The sequence below is a fragment of the Cricetulus griseus genome, chromosome 7 (genome assembly GCF_003668045.3).
Source record: "Cricetulus griseus strain 17A/GY chromosome 7, alternate assembly CriGri-PICRH-1.0, whole genome shotgun sequence".
Lineage (NCBI taxonomy): Eukaryota > Metazoa > Chordata > Mammalia > Rodentia > Cricetidae > Cricetulus > Cricetulus griseus.
Window position 1 is genome coordinate 114,995,038 of NC_048600.1, and position 15,570 is coordinate 115,010,607.

Genomic DNA, 15,570 nt, shown 5'->3' on the forward strand with positions numbered 1-15,570 from the left:
TCTTACTTCTGTAGCAACTGATGATTTGCTGAACCTAAGAGCCAGTAGTTGGAGGGTTGTGAACAGAGCCACTGCTAGCAGAAGCCAGAGAAGGGTGCTGGATCCCCTGGGGCTGAAGTTACAGATAGGGTTCAGTCACCCAATGTGGGTGCTGCAACCAAAATTGTGTCTTCTAGAAGAGCAGCAAGTGTTCTTAACCACTGAACCATCTCAAGGAAATTTTTTTTGCAAGAGAAGAAGAAGAGGAGGAGGAGGAGGAGGGGGAGGAGGAGGAGGAAGAGGAGGAGGGGGAGGAGGAGGAGGAGGAGGAACTCTTTTTGTATCAGCCCCTGTGTAAGACACTGTGAGACAACAAAAAACCACTCAGGAAGGGATTTTTACACTCAGGATCTCAGTCGGGAGGACAAATCATGAAGACTGAATGTCATCCAGGCAACATGAAGGGAAACGCCAACCCAGCCCCTGAGGAGGGTAGGCTGATGCTCATCTACTTCCATACCCAAGTCCATTTGGTCCCATGACAAAACACCACAGTCCAAGTAATTCACAAAACACGAAGAGATGCAGTCAGGAATTCAAAACCATGAACAGACGTAGCCAGGTATGGTGGCACACACCTATAAACCCAGCACTTGGAAATTGAGGCAGGAAAATGAAGAGTTGTTTTTATCGTAGCCCCACCCCATCAACAACCCCATTCAGACTGATGGGTTAAGAAAGCCCTTTGTGGAGCTGGAGAGATGGCTCAGGGGTTAAGAGCACTGCCCGTGCTTCCAGAGGTCCTGAGTTCAATTCCCAGCAACCACATGGTGGTTCCCAACCATTTGTAATGTAGTCTGGTGCCCTCTTCTGGACTGCAGGGACACATGCAGGCAGAATACTGTATACATAATAAATAAAGAGAGAGAGAGCCCTTCATTCTGAGCCCCTGTGATACAATCCTCATTCACTGGGCCCCAGCTCCCAACACTGCTTTCTACCCTGTGAAGTAAGTGTCCAGTACACAGTGGGTCTGGTTGGAATCTGTAATGATCTCAGTGCTCTGAAGGATGAAGCAGAAGGATCAAGAATTCCAGGCCAGGGCTACAGCCTACCCAGGAACTAGCTCTGCAGACCAGGCTGGCCTCAAACTCACAGAGATCTGCCTGCCTCCACATCCCGAGTTCTGGGATTAAAGGGAACACCACCACCACCCAGCCCGACCTTGATTTCTTTATCCTCTTGTCTCTACCTCCAAAGTGTGGAGATTACAGGCAGAGCCACCACACTGGCTTCAACCTCTTCTCTGTCTGTGGGGGTCAAATGGCAAGAAACGAATACAGCTTATACTGGTTAGCATCTAGCAAGGGACGAATATTGCTACTTGTTGCCTGTGTTACAACTTATTCCTCATGGATTCCTGTGCAAGCCAATCCAGTTCTCCAAAACCCAGTCTCTCCAACTGTGACGTGGGGACCTGGCAATCAGGCCCAATGAAACACAGATGAATAAAAACATCATGAACTCTCTGGAATGCTTCATAAATGAAAGGCGGTATTTAAAAGAAGGCTACAAGTGGAGCTGGAGAGATGGCTCAGTGGTTAAGAGCACTGGCTGCTCTTCCAGAGGACCTGAGTTTGACACCCAGCACCCACATAGCAGCTTACAACCTCTGTAACTCCAGTTCCAGGGAATCTGACACCCTCTTTTGGCCTCCACGGGAATAAAGATGGTGCATAGACAAACACACACACTTGAAATACCTATACACATAAATTAAAGTTTAGGCCAGGCATGGTGGCGCATGCCTTTAATCTCAGCACTTAGGACGCAGAGGCAGGCAGACAGTTGTGAGTTAAGGCCAGCATGGTCTACAAAGCAAGTTCCAAGACAGCCAAGGCTATTAAGCAGAAAAACCCTGACTCAAAAAAACACCCCCCAAAAAATAAAAATTTAAATAATAGAAAAGGAAGGGTACAAGGGGAAAAGACTATTAAAGTGGCTGGGGACATAACTTAGTTAAGTGCTTGCTGTAAAAGCATGAGGACCTGAGTTCAGGTCCCTGGCACTAATGTAAACAGCCTAAGCATTGCTGGAACCTATAATCCCAGAATTGGCTGGCATAGAGACATGAAGATCTCTGGAACTCTCTGACCAGCCAACCGAGTGAGGTCCAAGTTCAGTGTGAGACCCTATCTCAAAAGATAAGATGTCCTAGTTTGCTTTCTATCGCTGTGATAAACACCATGACCAAAAGCAACTTGGGGAGGAAAGGTTTATTCAGTCATTGAGGGAAGCTAGGGGCTGGAAATAAAAGCAGAAACAGAGGCAGGAACCACGGGGGAGTATTGCTTATGGCTTCCTCCTCACAGCTTGTTCAGCTTGGCTTTTTTTGTTTGTTTGTTTGTTTGTTTGTTGTTTGTTTGTTTTTCAAGACAGGGTTTCTCTGTGTAGCTTTGGAGCTGATGCCTGCCTCTGCCTCTGCCTCCCAAGTGCTGGGATTAAAGGCATATGCCACCAACGCCCGGCTCAGGTTGGTGTTTTGCCATAGGTGTCAGGTCCTCTGGAGCTGAGTTACAGACAGTTGTTAGCTGCCACGTGGTTGCTAGGAATTGAACTCAGGACCTCTGGAAGAGCACTCAGTGCTCTTAACCTCTGAGCCATCTCTCCAGCCCCACCTTAGCTTTTTATACAACTCAGGACAAGCTACCCAGAGGCTGCACCCCTGAAGGTGGGCTGGGTCCTCCCATATCAACCACCAATCAAGAAAATGTTCCACAAACACCACACACACACACACACACACACACACACACACACACACACACGTGTCCAGAGGCTAATCTGATGGAGGCAATTCCCCAGCTGAGATTCTATCTTCCCAGATGACTCTAGTTTGTGTCAAATAGACAAGAAACTAAGTAGGACGGGAACTGAAGTCACCCCCATTGACCTCTGGCCACCACATACATATATGTGTACACGTATCACCCCAACACACACATCACAGACAGAAACACACACACACACTCAGAAAGAGAGAGAAGAGTGCTAGCTAGTTTTACGTCAACTTGACAGAAGCTAAAGTCTAAGCAGAGGGAACTTCAATTGAAAAAAAAAAATCCCTTCGTAAGATCAGGCAGTAGGCAAGCCTATAGGGCATTTTCTTAATCAGTGATTGATGGGGGAGGTTCTTGATTGATGGGGGAGGTTCAGCCCATTGTGGGTGGTGCCAGCCCTGGCTTGTGGTCCTGGGTTCTATAAGAAAGCAGGCTGAGGGCTGGAGAGATGGCTCAGAGGTTAAGAGCACTGGCTCCTCTTCCAGAGGTCCTGAGTTCAATTCCCAGCAGCCACATGGTGGCTCACAACCATCTGTAATGAGATCTGGCGCCCTCTGCTGGCCTGCAGACATACATGCAGAGCATTCACATACATAAAATATAAATATGATAAAATCTTTAGAGCTGGGTGTTGGTGGTGCACGCCTTTAAATCCCAGCAGCCTTTAAATCCCAGCACTTGGTAGTTCGAGACCAGCCTGGTCTACAAGAGCTAGTTCCAGGACAGCTCCAAAGCCACAGAGAAACCCTGTCTCAAAAAAAAAAAAAAAAAAAAATCTTAAAAAAGAAAGAAAGGAAGAAAGAAAGAAAACAGGCTGAGCAAGCCAGTAAGCATTAACTCTTCCATGACCTCTGCTTCAGCTCCTGCCTGGCCCTTTTGAGTTCCTGTCCTGACTTCCTTTGATGATGAACTGTGATATGGAGAAGTAAGCAAACTAAATTATTTCCTTCCCACATTGCTTTTAGTCATGGTATTTCCTCACAGCAACAAAGACTAAAGGAAGGAAGGGAGGAACAAGGGACAGAATTCATGTGTGGGGAGTCTATGCCTAGCCCGTGGTAGGGGAGGAGAAACACGAGTTCAAGGTCACCCTCAGCTACACAGAGCATTCAAAGCCAGCCTGGGTTACATGTCAAAAACAAACAAATATCAAACCTAGGGTCTGGAGAGATGGCTCAACAGTTGAAAGCACTGGCTGCTCTTCTAGAGGATCCAGGTTCAATCGCCAGTACCTAAATGGCAGCTCATAACTGTCTGTAACTCCAATTCAGCAGTCTGACACCCTAACATAGACATACACACAGGGAAAACACTAATGCACATAAAATAAAAACAAAACAAAACAAATAAACAAAGTCAAACTTAAGGCTAGAGCTATAAACTCCATGAGGATGTGACTTCTGCCCACACAGCTCACTATAATATGCCTGGGACAGCACAGCTACCGTGTTGTGGATCAAGTTATTACCCTCCCACCAGTGCCTCAGAATGTAGCCTCATTTGGAAATCAGGTCTTTGCTGGGGTAATCAAGTTAAAATAAGGCTATTAGGGAGAGCTCTAATGCAACAGGACCAGTGTCCTCCTAAAAAGAGAGGATTTGGACACAGAGACAGATGCACACAGAGGGAAGAGGCCTGGGGATGGAGGTCAGTAGTAGAGCACTTGCCTAGCAGGCAGGAAGCCCTGGGTTTCACCCCTGGGGTGGGGATGGGGCGTTGGAGCGGCACATTTACAAGACAAGAGAGATCAAAAGTTGCCAACAAACAGAAGCTAAAAGGGAGGCTAAGAAGGGCCCTTCTTGTTTTTGTTTACTTGTTTGTTTGGTTTGGTTTTTTGAGACAGGGTTTCTCTGTGGCTTTGGAGGCTGTCCTGGCACTGGCTCTGTAGACCAGGCTAGTCTGGAACTCACAGAGATCCGCCTGCCTCTGTCTCCTGAGTGCTGGGATTAAACACGTGTGCCACCAACGCCCAGCGAAGGGCCCTTCTTGTACAGGTTTCACAAGGAACATTTCAGACCTCTGCCTCAGGAGTGGGAAACAGTTGATTAATTCTCTCCTGTTCTAAGCTGGAGGAGGGTCTTCAGTTGCAGCCACCTTGAGACACAGATACATCCAGTGTATCACTCTTGAATAAATACACAGTGCTGCTATATACCTGGTGACATATGGCATCTCCTCACTGGCAGGCTTCGTGGCCAGTCAGGAGCATGGGAATGTGCCCCTTTGGGTCTGTGCTAACGGGGCAGAGAAAGCAAGATTTGATGCTGTTCCGTGCAATGCACAGCGCTTGCTTGCTGGATGCCTTTCATAGAAGGCCTGGGGAAACGCCCAGTCCAGAGGCCCCTGACCTCAGAAGCAGAAGTCATCATTAGCTGATCGTGGCCATGGCGCATGCCTTTAATCCCAGCGTTTAGGAGGCAGAGGCAGGTGGATTTCTGATGTCTGATGTTCAAAGCCAGCCTGGTCTATAGAGTGAGTTCCAGGACAGCCAGGGCTACACAGAGAAACCTTGTCTTAAAAAAAAAAAAAAAACAAGCTGGGCGCTGGTGGTGCACACCTTTAATTCCAGCACTCGAGAGGGAGATGCAGGCGGATCTCTGTGAGTTCGAGACCAGCCTGGTCTACAAGAGCTAGTTCCAGGACAGCCTCCAAAGCCACAGGGAAACCCTGCCTCGAAAAACCAAAAAATAAAAAACAAAGTAATAATAATAATAATAATAATAATAATAATAATAATATACAAACAAATAATAAGGAAAAAAACAAAAGGTTTATGAGAAACAAGGAATTTCAAATAACAGTGAAAAGACTTTCCAACAGTGATAGGGTCCCAACTGTATAAGCAGTTAGAAAAATACAAGTGTTTGTGCAAATGTCATTCTGAATCTGAAACCCTGAACTGAAAAACTGCCTAGGAGGACAAAGTAGCTTAGGTGCATAGGGAGAGCCTGTGTGAGGGGTGCGGTGAGCCTGGGGCTATGACACACTCTGTGTGAGTGTCAGGGTGAGGGTGGCTGGTTCAGGCACCCCGAAAAAGAGAAACCCTTTCTCAGGGGAGGAGAAATGGAGGACTAGACCCATGGAAAACTGAGGGGACATCTCCCACTATGCTTCCTTGTCACGGGCCCTCAGGCATGTAGCGCTAAAGGGCAGTGAGGTCTGTGTGTCAGGGGTGGGGGCAGGGGGGTTCCTTTAGTAATCTTCAGTGTGGAGCTGGCCAGCCCAACCACACAACTACAAGGGCTTGGCTCCTGACAAAACCTGAGGCAACCTGTCTGGATCCTCCCAATGAGGCAAAGGAGTCACAGAGCCTCAGGACACTGGGGAGGGAGCCTGGAAAGAGCAGGAGCCATTTGAAATTATACAGACTCTTTTCCCTCCTTCTGTGAAAGCTGGGGCTATGGCAGAAGCAGGCTGGAGGCCTAGCAGGTCTGTGTCCTCCCCACACTAATCTCTTTAGTGATGTCCTCCTGGAGCCACTGGGTCTAGAAGGGAGCAGGAGATGAACCCACCTTCCTTGCCCAAGGCAGGTGCCTTGAGGGCTGACCATTTTGGATGAGTTCCAGAGATGGTCCCAGAGGCAAGTGGTCTCTGGAATGTCCAAGAGCACAGGCAGCTGGGATTCAGTAGCCAACTGGGGACCAGCTGCTCAGCTTGTCCTCTACCAGGCAAGCCTGTGCAGATCCACAAGGTTGACAAGGAACTCTCTGTTTGGGCTAAGGGGATGGATTTGGGGCTATGGGAAAATTGGAGGGAGGACAGAAATATCCCCTGTGATTCCCACCCTGACCTGCAGGAAGGCTTGGCCTTCTAGTTCAGGCAGCACCTCCCAGCTCCTCAGAGGCCAGTATTTCGGGCAAAGGGGAAACCTTCTAGAAGAGATAAGAGACTGAGGGAGTGAGAAGAACTCCCAAGAACCACTTTGGAATGGGGCTATTTATGATTACGCAAGGCCCAGAGAGTAGTAAAGTGTATGGGCTCTTCCATTAAAACACTGCCCACACAGCTGGTCCTCGGCTAAGCCCTTAACTTGCTTTCTTTTTAAAGAAGGGGAACACAGTGGTCAAGAGCTCAAGCTATAACCAGAAAAAACTGCCTACAACCCCAGCTACCCCTTCCCCTCCATGGTGTGGCCTTAAACAGCTTTCTCAACCTCTCTGCACTAAGCCTTCCTCATCTCAAGTGACTGACCCCAAACCTTATGTTATGAATCACACTGTCCCTGAGGCCATACTCACTGCCTGAACTTGCAGTAAGGACCCAGGAGGATAAAAGATGGGGGATATATTTCCTAAGCTAGGCAGCAGAGCCTTGCCAAGAGAGTCCAGGATCTCAGCCTGGGCTGAAACTCCTGCCTGCACCTCACACATAAGAAAAGTAGTCCTTGTGACTGTAACTGGAATCAATCTAGGATCTGAGGACTCCTGGTCCAGTGCTCCTCCTTTAACAGCACCCTCAGGGAGAGCACACTTTGGGTATGGGCATCCAGTCTCTTGCCTAGATGTACTGGGGAAGTGACTGGCATGTTCAAGGTGGTATGGCTATAGACATTTGAGAATCTATCTAGGCTGAGGAAATTCACAGGCACAGAAAGCAGGTGTGTGGCTTTCAGGGCTGACTAAGAAATGGGGGTCTGGGGTGGAAAATAACTGCTTAATAGCTTTGGGCCTTCATTTTAGCTTTATGGAATCAGATGATAGTGGGGTGCTGGGGTGCATACATTAGGAATGGAAATGCCACTGAACTACTGAACTGCTCATTTGAATAGGACATTTCATGTTATATAAATTTACCAAGTATTTTTGCGCTCTCTCTCTCTCTCTCTCTCTCTCTGTGTGTGTGTGTGTGTGTGTGTGTGTGTGTGTGTGTGAGAGAGAGAGAGAGAGAGAGAGAGAGAGAGAGAGAGAGAGAGCACATGTGTGCAGGTACCCACAGGGGCCAGAAGAGAGTGTTGAATCACTCTCCCAGAGCTGAAGTACAGACAGCGACGACCCACTCAACATGGGTGCTGAGATCTGAATTCGGTCCTCTGAAAGAGCAGGAACCCCTCTTAAGCACTGAGCCATCTCTCTGGCCCCCCACCTTTGGTTTTTAGGGACAAGGTTTTACACTGAGATGGCTGACCTTGACCTCTAATCCTTACAAGAAGTCAGCCACTGTAGCCAGGCTTATGTGCTGCTGAGCATCTACCCCAGGGCTTCATGACCACTAAGTGAGCCTTCCACCAACTGAGCTACATCCCTGCTTTCCCTTCGTAGTAACAAAAGAGAATGGTGCCTAGCGTTAGAAGACTAGAGAAAGGCGCCCAGGAGGAACTGAGGTCTGAGGATGCTACAGAAACAAGTTGGAGGTTCTGGGGACACTCGGGGGAGATTTCTCCATGGCAGGGGAGGATGCTGGAAGCTGCAGGTGGAGGAAGCCGGGCTCCATCCTCTGGACCAGGCTAATTGGCTCTAAGCAGAACCCCAGGTGTCTGCTTCCCTCCCTGACTGGAAGCTCCTGGAGGGTGGGGGCAGGGGCCTCACCCTTTTCTCTGCGTTTCATTTCCAGAGCAACATCACAGGGTTCTCTTAAAAAACCTGGCACTGATGGAATGAAATCCAACACGTTCCGCAGCAGAAGATTGGCCACTGCCCACACCAGAGAAGCCAGGCTGGCACTCACCACCTCCAGGCATTGGGGAGACTTCCCAAGACCAAAGGGCCTGCCCAGAACCCTTGGTAGCTCAGCACACCCAAAGGGCAGCGCCCCCTAGTTTGGGGTGGGGGAAGGGACTGAGGGAGCACCATGGGCTCCTTTGTCAGACCCAGGAAGGAGAGAGAGTGGGGGCAGCACAGGAAGTAGGGGGTGGGAAGCTCCCTCCGGAATCTATCCCCCCTCCCCTCCTCACTTGTACAGAACTTGCACATGCTCAGTGTGCCCATGAATTGGGTTGGCTGGGGGAGGGCACTGGCTGGCACCCCCACTTAAAGGGCCAGTGCCAACCTTGCTGTTCTCAAGAGAGACAACAGAACCAGCTACTATCCCACTGAGTTAGTTCCTTTACGTCCACGATGCTGGTTCTAGACTCACCCTTTACCCTGGTCCCTTCACTACTACCTCTTATAATTGATCCCACTGCAGGAAGGGTCTGCCTATGGGTACTAAAATTGCCACCTGGGATCAGAGTCCCTGAGAGAGAGAGGAGAGGGAGAGAGAGAGATCTGGCCAGGCAGGCAAGCAGGCATGGTGGGAGGCTTCCACAATCAGTCCCATGAAGGATGGGCCTCTCCTGGCTCAGTAATCAAGAGGTCACAGGGGAGTAAGCCACCGAGCTTTGCTCTGAAAGCCATTTTTCCCTAGCTGTGGCGGTGAGGAAGTGGCCTGAGCTGTACACTGGGATAGAGAGGCCAGGCCTCCAGACCTGGCTGCCAAAGAGAGAACAGAAGTGGGGGTACATGAAAGGGACTCACACCTGGCCTCCACCTCTCCCCAGCACCAAGCTCTCAACAAGATGGCTTCCTTTCCTGACACTGCTGACTCTGAGATCGGGGAACCAGTTGGAGGCCAGAGCTGACATGACTTTCTTCAGGCCTGACCCTTTCCCAGATTACACCCTTTGCTTTGTTTTCTTCTTGCTCCACCCTGTCCATTTTCACCCCCCCCCCCAAGCCCTGGGGAAATTAATTCACCTCTGTGCTATCCTGGCCAAGAGCCCTTCAGCCATTTTGTGTGTAAGTAAGGGGTGGAGGTGGCTGGCAGCCTCCCTCCCTCCCTCACACTCCTCAGCTCTTCAGGTCTTAGACCAAAAGAGGCCAGCCTCCTCACCTGCCCCTAGCCCAGCAACTTGCAATCATGCCACACATGGACCACCCCACACCCTGCTCCACAAACCTCCCCCACACACACCACCAGCCCTTGGGAATCCTTTCTTCCCCTCCTTGTTTTACACACACATACACACACACACACACACACACACACACACACACACAGCCTTGCCTCTGGGTAAACAACCTTGTCCTGGTCCTCCCTCAGCTTGCTCCAGGCTCTGTTCTGTGGAATGCAGCAGCTGGGAGACTGCAGGCCTTGGGTCCCAGGCTAGTATACTGCAGGCTCCTGGCAAGCTATCCTAGAGTCTGGACAGTCACTTCCTCTCTGAACCTTGAGTTCCCCATCTGCAAAGTGGAGACAATCATTCCTGCTGACAACAGTCTGGGAATGAAAAATGCAAGAGAAGGAGGCAAAACCTTTGATCAGAGTTTTGGGGAGAGACCCCTGGCCTGGGACTTTGCTTTCCCTTGAAACCAATCCCTCCCTTCAGTCTGTTGTAGAAGGTGCTGGCCAGGCCTGGGTGTGGCAGTACAGAAATAAAAGTTGTCCTGGCAATACACAGGGTTTGTCAACATTTCCATCCCTAACAGTTCCCAGCCCTGAGCCCTTCTCTTGCCTGATACGGTTGTTCCAAACCTTTGGAAAGGAAAGTCAGCTAGGTCCTCAAGGTTTCTGCTCCTCCCTGTGCCTGGTGCCAGAGACAGGGGCTCACTGGTGAGCTAAATTCCCTGTCACCACTGAAGTTATCCCCAGTACCAGCCAGAGATGACACAGGGATGGTACCTGGAGATAGAGGCACACTGCATTCCCTTCACTGACCCCCACCACTGCATCCTGGAGTCGGGCCTATGGCTCACACTTGTGATCACACAATTAGGCCAACAGAAGGAGGATGCCAAGGGAGGCAGCAGAAAAGCCCTGCTAAAGATCCCCTGGATGTCCCCTCTACCTGATGGCTTTCTCTGCCAGCAGTGGATATTGAGTGCTTACTTCTGAATGTCCCTCCCAGAAGTAAGGGGATGAACTAGAATGACTAGCTTAGGTTAGCTGCCAAGGTGAGGGGCTGTCAAGATCAAGGATGCTGAATCCAGGAATACAAGGAACAAGGTCTAAATAAACTCCAGGCTTGAGTCTTCTCCTTCCAGGGATGCTTCCAGCTCCTCAAGGAGGATCTCATTCTGTAGCACAGGCTGACTGCAAACTCGTGATCCTCCTGCCTGAAGACTGGAATTACAGGCATTGCTCCCAGCTCCACTATCATGTGGCAACTGGAAAATCAGGTTCTGGCTGGACCTGGGGGCTCTGGACTGAGTCATCACCCCCCTCCCACTCTCTGAGGATGATCACTCTAAGACTCATGAGTGTGGTTTGGGTATCCTGGAGAACCAATGGGAACCCATCAAGGAGTTGGCTGTGTCCTCAGGCTTGGAGCAAGGAGAAACTGAGACCTCTCTGGGACAATGGGCTTAGCTTACTCCATACTTCCAAAATGCTAGGCAAATGTGCTACCACCCTAGCCCACAAGTTTTCTTGTGGTTTTTTGTTTTGTTTTGTTTTTTTTAAGATTTTGTATTTATGCGTGTACATGCACAATACCATATATACATACGTTGGGGGGTGGGAGAGTGCGCACACAAGCGCGCACAGGAACACAAGCATGTCACAGAGATCAGAAGAGGGCATTAGATTCTCTGGAGCTGGAATTACAAAAAGTTCTGAGTCACCTGTTGGTGCAGGGAACCAAATTCTAGTCCTCTAAAAGAACAGTGAGGTCTCTTAACCACTGACTCATCAAATCTTCAGCCCGAAGCGAAGGATTTTGGCTGGGGATGTGCTTCAGTTGGTAGAATTCTAGCTTAGCATGCATCCCTGCCTTGAATCCACAGCACAACCAAAACCAGACATAGTTGTGCACATCTTTTATTCCAGAACTTGGGAGGTGAAGACAGAAGGATCAGAAGTTCAAGGTCAGCCTCAGCTATAAGAAATGCTTCCAAAATACAAACAAACTACAGAAAATGAAGAGGGCTGAAGAGATGGCTCAGTGGTTATGAGCACTGGCTGCTCTTCTAGAGGACCTGGGTTCAGTTCCCAGCACCCACATGGCAGCTCACAACTGTCTGTAACTCCAGTCCCAAGGGAATCCAGTGCCCTTTTCTGGCCTCCACTGGCACTGCACACATGTGCTGCTCAGCCATACATGCAAGCAAAATACCTATGCACATAAAAATAAGCTTTTAAAAATAAAAAGGAATTTTGACTCACACAAAGAGGCCTAGTGAAATCAAGTCTAAGCCGGGCGTTGGTGGCGCACGCCTTTAAATCCCAGCACTCGGGAGGCAGAGGCAGGCAGATCTCTGTGAGTTTGAGGCCAGCCTGGTCTACAAGAGCTAGTTCCAAGACAGCCTCCAAAGCCACGGAGAAACCCTGTCTCAAAAAAACCAAAAAAAGAAAAAAAAAAATCAAGTCTAGCCACTCCCACTGGTTCTCACAAGGCCATTTAATTCCTCTGTAAAAAGTTAGATGACATCAAAGACCCAATCGTGGAAATGGTGGGAACGACAAGGGGAAACTCTGACCTTGTCTTAGCAGTTCTCAGTGGAGGGAGGGGTGCGGGGAACAGCTTTCATCTGTCATCTGCCTCCTTGTGACCCAGCTGGCCTGCATGGGCACAGAATGGGGTCTCATCCTTGGGCCTGGGGATCCCTTCTGTGGCTGGCTTCTCCTGGTCACAGCAGCTGCCGTCTCGGTTCCACATCTCGTTCTCCTGCCGGAGCCTCTGGTTTTCAGTCCGGAGCCTCTCCACCTCAGCAGCCAGCTCTTCCACCTGTTGACAGGGTTGTCTGCTAGGGCGCCCCTGCAGCTGCTGGAGCCTCCGACTTTCCTGCTCAGCCTGTGACAGCCGCCTCTCTAGATCCAGGTAGTCTCGCACCAGCTCCTGCTTGCTGCGGCCCTGAAGGCTCTCAGTGTGGTATCGCTCATAAGCCTCAGAGAAGTCCCTCTGCTGGAATTCCCCATGAGCTCGGCCCTGCCCATCACTGTCCCCTGCTTCATTCTCACCACTGGAGCCTGGGTGGGAGAGCCCGTGGAGCACATCCAAGTTAGGTTCCTCCAGGTCACGGTCATCCATGAGGAACTGGGTGGTGTTGTAGGGTGCCAGGGGCTGGCCTTTGGCGAACATCTCCTCACGGACCCGGGAGGCCCTCTGGCTCTGTCTCTCATCTCGCTGTTGCTTCTCAGCCCAGCTCAGCTCCAAGTAAGGCCGCCAGTGGCGCTTGCGCTTTGATGGCCGCCTTCGGTGCTTCTTTCGGGCCAGCACTGCCTCCACTGAACAGCACCGTGGGCTCTGGGTCCGAGGACCTCTATTGTTACAACCTGAGCCAACCCCAGCCGATGCAATACCTTCATCTTCTGAGTGAATCTCCTTTTCTAATGGCAGAAGCAAGGAACCACCAAAGTCACGAGGCTCATGGGCTGTCTGGGGGCTCGGCGGGCAACGAGAGGTCTAGAGAGAGGAAGGAGGGTGAATCACAGATTGCCTCTCCCTGGGAGTGGGATCCTTCCCAGCCCACACAGCCCTCTCACACCTGCCTCATGCAGTCCCTCAACCTTTTACAATCTACTTAGTTAACTCTCTTCCAGTGGGGAGAGTAACACTTCCACTGACTATTTCACTGTCACTGGTCATTTCTTTTTTCTTTGAGACATAACATCTCCATAGACCAGTTGGCTTTGAACTCATTTGTGCAACCAAAGATGGTCTTGGGGCTGGAGAGATGGCTCGGAGGTTAAGAGCACTGGCTGTTCTTCCAGCGGTCCTGAGTTCAATTCCCAGCAACCACATGGTGGCTCACAACCATCTGTAATGAGACCTGGTGCCCTCTTCTGGCGTGCAGGCATATATGGAGGCATAATGTTGTATACATAATAAATATTTTTAAAAAAAGATGATCTTGAACTTTTGATCTTCTTGCCTCCACCTCCTGAATGCTGGATTATAGACATATACCACCAAGCCTGGTTTAGGCAGTGCTGGGGATCAAACACCAGGGTCTTATGCATGCTGGGTATTAATGAAGCTGTCTGCTGTCTGTCCATCTTCGCCCCCCACCCCGCCGGCTCATCACTGGTCATTTAAATGTCTAGAACCATACCAGACCTAGAGTAGGCATCCCACAAGTGCTATTAAATGAAAGCTGGAAAAGCTAGATGTGGTAGCCTGCACCTGTAGATCCCAGCGTTAGGGAGGAGGTGAGGCAGTAGGATCAGGACTTCAAGACAGGCTCAAGGACAGCCTGGGCTACCCGAACACCTTCACAGGTACCCACATTCAGAAGGGATTCATACTTGATTTAATGCTCTGCTGTCCTTGAAACTGAGGTCCTCCTATTGTAACTCAGGCTAGCCTCAAGCTCACCATCCTCCTGCCTCAGCCTCACAAGTAGCTGGGATCAATAACAGGTATATGACACTATTACTAGCTCTGAACTCAATACTTTTATCGAAGCCAGAGTCTCTCACACATGCTCAGCAGGAGCAATGACACTCAGCTATATTCTAGCCCTTTAACTTTTGTTTTGAAATAGTCTCACTCTGTACCTAGGCGAGTCCTGATTTTACAATCCACCTGCCTCGGCCTCTAGAGTAGCTAAGATTATAGGCCTGTGTTACCAGGCCAGGGTTTGAACAGGGATTCCCTGCCCCCTCCCTGAAAATTATATAACTAAACCTACTGTCAGCTCTTTGTATGGCTGACCCTTCTCTATTCCCCATGCTTCAGTTCTAACCTAACGTTGCTCATTAGGTGATGCTCCCCACGAAGACCCTAAAGCGGCTCTCCTTCCTCTCCTCAATCCCCTCCCCAGCTACTCTATCATGTCACACAGGTGACCTCACAGAGAGCACCTAGCATATTGCTATTTATCATCTCTCTTCACCCCCTGAGAATATGCCATATTACCCCTAAGCTCAGTAGGCATGAATTTGTTTCTCTCTCTATGTGAGAAGCACCAAGAGGTCCTAACCAAGGAGAGGTTGTAAGGAAATTTTGGAACTCTGAAGTAGAGAGAATCTGTCAAGCTCAGCACTACGGGACAGAAGCAAGTAGATCTCTCAGTCTGAGGCCAGCCTGTCAAGTTCCAGCACAGCCAGAGCTACACAAGGACCTTGGGAGAGGAGAGGAGGAGGGAGCAAGAGCGTAGCTGTGTGGTGAGGGTGGGAGTCCTGGGTGTGGCTGATAAAGAATGAACTGCTCCAAGTTTGTGGTTTGGGCGATTTCTAATAATAACCACTATCATTGGCATGTTGTTTTATACAATACAAATGGCATCTGAGCAGGGTTCCTTTGTAAAGTTTTATTACTTTGTGTGTGTGTGTGTGTGTGTAAGTCAGAAGATAACTGTGGGAATTGGTTTTCCCTTTCTACCCTGTAAATCCAGGGGCTGTCAGGCTTGGTACAAGTATTTTACCTACTAAGCCATCTTGCTGGCCTCTGAGCAGGGGATTTTCTTTAAGAAACAAACTATTTGCAGCTTTTTGTTTGTTTTTTGTTTTTGAGACTGGCTGTCCCAGAACTCACTTTGTAGACCAGGCTGGCCTCAAACTCAGAGATCTGCCTCTGACTCCCGCATGCTGGAATTTATACAGCCTTTTAAGAGCAGGTGTATATTATATGAATATATGCAAGTGTTGCTGGATTGTTTTGGGGGAGGGAGGGTTATTTGGGAAGCAGTCTCACTTGGTAGCCCAGGACATTCTGGAACTCATTCTATAGCCCAAACTGGTCTCCAGTCCTCAGCAATCCTGCCTCACCCTCCTAAGTACTGGGATTATACATATGAAGGATGGTGCTACTTATTTTAGTATGTGTTTTAGAGATCCTAAGGAGAATTCTGGAGGGGGGAGGGGTGGGGGAGTGGAGATATGAGTTGTTTGTTGT

At 49.6% G+C, this 15,570-nt stretch overlaps 2 protein-coding genes across 9 annotated transcripts in view; both read right to left on the reverse strand.

The window, feature by feature from the left end:
• The window catches only part of Fmnl1 (formin like 1), a 59,860-nt gene extending 48,214 nt beyond the window's left edge, over positions 1-11,646 (reverse strand). The window contains 1 exon segment of the mRNA XM_035448345.1: positions 9,816-11,646. The gene's annotated coding sequence lies outside the window, so the exon portion shown is untranslated.
• Hexim2 (HEXIM P-TEFb complex subunit 2) overlaps positions 1-15,570 on the reverse strand; it is a 48,019-nt gene that overhangs the window by 29,549 nt on the left and 2,900 nt on the right. For 6 of the 8 annotated variants that reach the window (XM_027428040.2, XM_027428037.2, XM_027428039.2 and 3 more), the window contains exon 3: positions 12,113-13,137. In XM_027428040.2, coding sequence (XP_027283841.1) covers positions 12,259-13,137 — 879 coding nt within the window. In that variant the 3' untranslated portion in view covers positions 12,113-12,258. Of the gene's footprint in view, positions 1-12,112; positions 13,138-15,570 lie in introns of those variants that run through there. The other 2 variants (XM_027428036.2, XM_027428042.2) reach the window with 2 other exon arrangements.